General features: G+C 37.8%; 1 protein-coding gene across 1 annotated transcript; it reads right to left on the bottom strand.

Annotated features, from left to right (window-relative positions):
* Positions 1 to 361: 361 nt before the first annotated feature.
* Positions 362 to 3,020, bottom strand: tssk6 (testis-specific serine kinase 6). Its single transcript, XM_044360144.1, has 2 exons — positions 2,658 to 3,020; positions 362 to 1,136 (listed from the first exon to the last, which is right to left on the bottom strand). Exons 1-2 carry the CDS (start codon positions 2,913 to 2,915, stop codon positions 417 to 419), a joined length of 978 nt encoding a protein of 325 aa, XP_044216079.1. The 5' UTR covers positions 2,916 to 3,020; the 3' UTR covers positions 362 to 416.
* Between the last annotated feature and the right edge of the window lie 684 nt (positions 3,021 to 3,704).

The raw sequence follows: 3,704 nt of genomic DNA, 5'->3' as shown, positions 1-3,704 counted from the left end.
ATTGAACTCTTTCATTTCAGATGTTAGACTGCCTTATGCTCATCAACTGTTTCCAACAGTGGATAAAATACAAAAAAAAAAGCAAGTATAACAGTCAAATATAACATCACATACCTCCATAATTACCATCCAGTTGAATCAGCACCTCTCTGACACTGTCAAAAAATAAATATGAAGAGGTGTTTCCATTATTTCATTGTGTAACTCTTCACTTTAATATTAACACTAATACAATAAGCACCTTTGATATCGATCAGCCAATCACAGTTTGATTACAGTATGATGTTTTTTTTAAACAAAATGAAATAGTTGTTTCTTTTGGAAGATGCAGATGAATTTTAAATTCAAAGTTCACCAAAAGTGATAGTGAATGCTTTTATTTTAACTTTTGTCAGCTTCTTATTTTCAATGTTTTGTCATTGTCTTTCAGCAGCAGTTGATGGTCCTTCTCCTGGATCTGAAATATCATTTGAAAGTTCCTTGTCCTCTGTGGCCTTTTCACTTGGAGGTTCTTCTTGTCCAGAGTCAGAGACTGAGGTGGAGGCCTCATCACTCTCCTCCATTCTCCCTCTCCTCAACATCCAGGTGCTCTGTAATATGTTGCTGATTGTAATGCGCCACTCAACAATAGGGTGCAGAATGCTTTGGATAAGGTCCTGTGCCTCCGATGAAACAGATGGACTGTTTGGGAAGCTGATTCTATGCTTCTTTTGAATCTCCACCATCTTCCCAATGTTGGTGGCATTAAAGGGCTCTGATGCATAGAGCATCATATACAGCACAACACCCATACTCCAAACATCAGACACTTTGGGGTTGTATGGAGAACGACTCAAAACCTCAGGTGCTGCATAGGATGGGGTGCCACAGTAAGTTTCACTCAGCTTTATCTGGCCATCCGTGTAAGTGAGCCTCTTGCTGAACCCAAAGTCACACACTTTGAGGTTGAGAAACGTGTCCAGCAGCAGGTTTTCACATTTCAGGTCTCTGTGTGCCACATCCCTGCTGTGAAGATACTGGATCGCCTCACACAGCTGTGTGAAAAACCTGCAGCTTGAGTGTTCAGGTAAGGCCCCTTTGTTTTTGATATACTTCAAGAGGTCACCTTCTACACAAAGCTCCATCACCATATAGACCTACAAATGCAAAAGGGCACGTTCAAGTATATGCAGCAGGATACGCAGTTAATGTAAAACAAGATTAAGAGTCTGCAGCCATGCTAGCTGATCCCTGAGGAAGTACTTGGACACAGAGGTACTTTGAGCTAAATGCAAATGTCAGCATGCTAAAATGCTTATACTAATGATGTATAATCTTTATCATGTGTTATCGTCTTTGTTTAGCCGTTTAGGAAGCTGACATTTGATAATCTAAACACAAAGTACAGCTGAGGCTGATGGGAATGTCACTGGTATTGTGGGTATTTAGTCATAAACCAAAGTATTGGACAAATTGAGATTTTGACCTGATAATGATGATAGATGAAACAGGACTGTCAAAGTCATTACAATTCAACATTCCTGAGGAGACAATCCTGAGGAGAGCATGAATGTGTGTACCAAGTTTCATAGCAATCCATCCAATAGTGATACATTTCACTCAAATACACAAATGTGAACCTTATGGTGGCGCCAAGTCAAAATCATCAGGCTGCAGAACTCTTTTGTCTCTCAGTCTGTCAAACTGTTAAATCAGAGTTTTAGTTTAAGTAGGCCTCAGTGTACCTGTGTAGGCTAAGCACTGAATGTGAAAGTGAGCCATGAAATTTGATTTCATTGCTGCTACTCATTTGAAATGTCTGATGTGGTGTATGTTCGTGGTAGTGGTTTTGTTGTTTGGTTAAAAGTTGTGTTTTGTCATGTTTGTGTATGTCTTGGGATGCAACCAAGCAGCAACTACAACAGCTTGAGGCTGAAGCCAATGCAGAGGTACCTTAAAGTGCCAAGTGCCATAGCACAGACAGCCGCTAGATGCCCCAACTGCCTTCCATTCACAAAGCCTCAACTGCTCTCTAGAAATAATAAGTCAATCATTTTTTTCCATGAGGTATTATGGTCTCAGTCACTAAATTCGGTCCATTTAACAAGTGTGCTGGTGGACTTTTTTAATGTTACTTGATAATGATACCTGCCCAGCAAAATTTAGCTAAAGTAGCTAACGTTAGTGTGCAGCACTCTGTGTTTCCAACGTAGCATGAAAGGCAACACCTTGCACTCCTTATTTGAAGGTCCTGGCTCCAAATGAAAAAAGATGGCACTGACCATAAGCTACAACTTTGGGCTTCAAACCAGCTCCAATGCAAACCAATGGGAGATGTCACACCTCGCTATGTCCATCTTTAAATACAGGCCATGGATGTAACACAAACTTCAGAAAAATAATCTGACAATAAAGTGAAATCAAAACCAAAGTAGGGATCATTCTCTAGGCATCATGGATATTTGTACAAACATTTCATGGCAGTCCATCCAATATTGCAATAAGGCTTTTAACTAAAATGCAGAAACATCCTGTTATCACTTTTTTTATAACCATCTTGTGCATTTCAAATGAAACTGGCTCTTACATGTATTAATATTTTTCATGTATCTCTGTGTAGACATACAGTAGTTACAGTAACGATGGTTAATCATACAGTACCAGTCAGTGGTACTTACTGTCCTGTTCTTTTTCATTTCTAAAATCTGGTATGTCTTGACAATGTTGGGATGGTTCAAAGACCGGATGATCTCCATCTCTCGAGACAGGAAGACCTCCCAGTTATCAGAATTGAACTTTTTTGTGTCTACAATCTTTATGGCAACCTTCCGCTGCCGTTGGGTTGAGTATGCACACACAACTTTGCCATACATGCCTGCTCCCAGGTTGCTCTTAAACGTGTAACCATTCTTCTCCAAGAACAACTTATCAATCATTGTATATATAATGATGACACAGTCAGCTGAGTAAAGGCCTTTACTCTTCAAAAGGTTAGGTTAGGTTAGTTTGGTAGTGAGTCAGATCAGTATATGTACAGTTTACATTACATTATGACATCATTTTCTAGAAACATGCCAACAGAACTGCATTTAAATGATTCATTTCTCCTGCAGAGCAACAACACAACAATAAATTCACCATCAAGTCAACCATAGTATTAAAAAGCTGGACATGTGTCTGAGTAGTACGAGAAAACAAAACAGACAAACATAAAATAAAAATATTAAAAATACAAATGATAAATAATACAGCCTAAACAATACAATGAAAGAAAAAAGAGATTAACATAAATCAGTCTTCAATTTAAATTAAAGGTTAGTACATTCCTGGTCTATTAATTTGTACATATTTCAGAAGTTCTTTTGCTATTTTTAAATTCATATACTTCAGGGATTTACGATCCAATCCAAATTCATTATAAAAAGCATTAAAAGCGGGTGAGCTTTTCATAAATTTGGCTGTGTATATAATATTTTACAATTATGAGAATTGTGTTACTCAGCAGATTTTCTTGTTTCCCTTTCTTAACCAGTCCATACATTACATCCACATGTGATCAGCAGATTCTTCTTTTTTTTTTTTTAACTATACTTCCATTTGTTTACAAAATAGTTGGGAGTGACAGCAAGCAGAGAAAATATGCTTTGTGGTTTCAATATCTATACTGCAAAATGAACAGCCATTACTTTCAAAACTGAATCTTAATCTAAGGAATTTGCTAGAAG

This window comes from Thunnus albacares, chromosome 1 (assembly GCF_914725855.1).
Source record: "Thunnus albacares chromosome 1, fThuAlb1.1, whole genome shotgun sequence".
NCBI classification, from domain to species: domain Eukaryota; kingdom Metazoa; phylum Chordata; class Actinopteri; order Scombriformes; family Scombridae; genus Thunnus; species Thunnus albacares.
Note: the sequence above shows the minus strand (reverse complement) of the source record. Positions and strands in the feature narration are given on the sequence as shown.

Excerpts from the sequence above, each read along its gene's own strand:
- tssk6 (XM_044360144.1), bottom strand. The coding sequence starts at position 2,915 with ATGATTGATAAGTTGTTCTTGGAGAAGAATGGTTACACGTTTAAGAGC. Across the intron at positions 1,137-2,657 it reads AAATGAAAAAGAACAGGACA|GTCTATATGGTGATGGAGCT; the intron begins GTAAGTACCACT and ends TTGCATTTGTAG.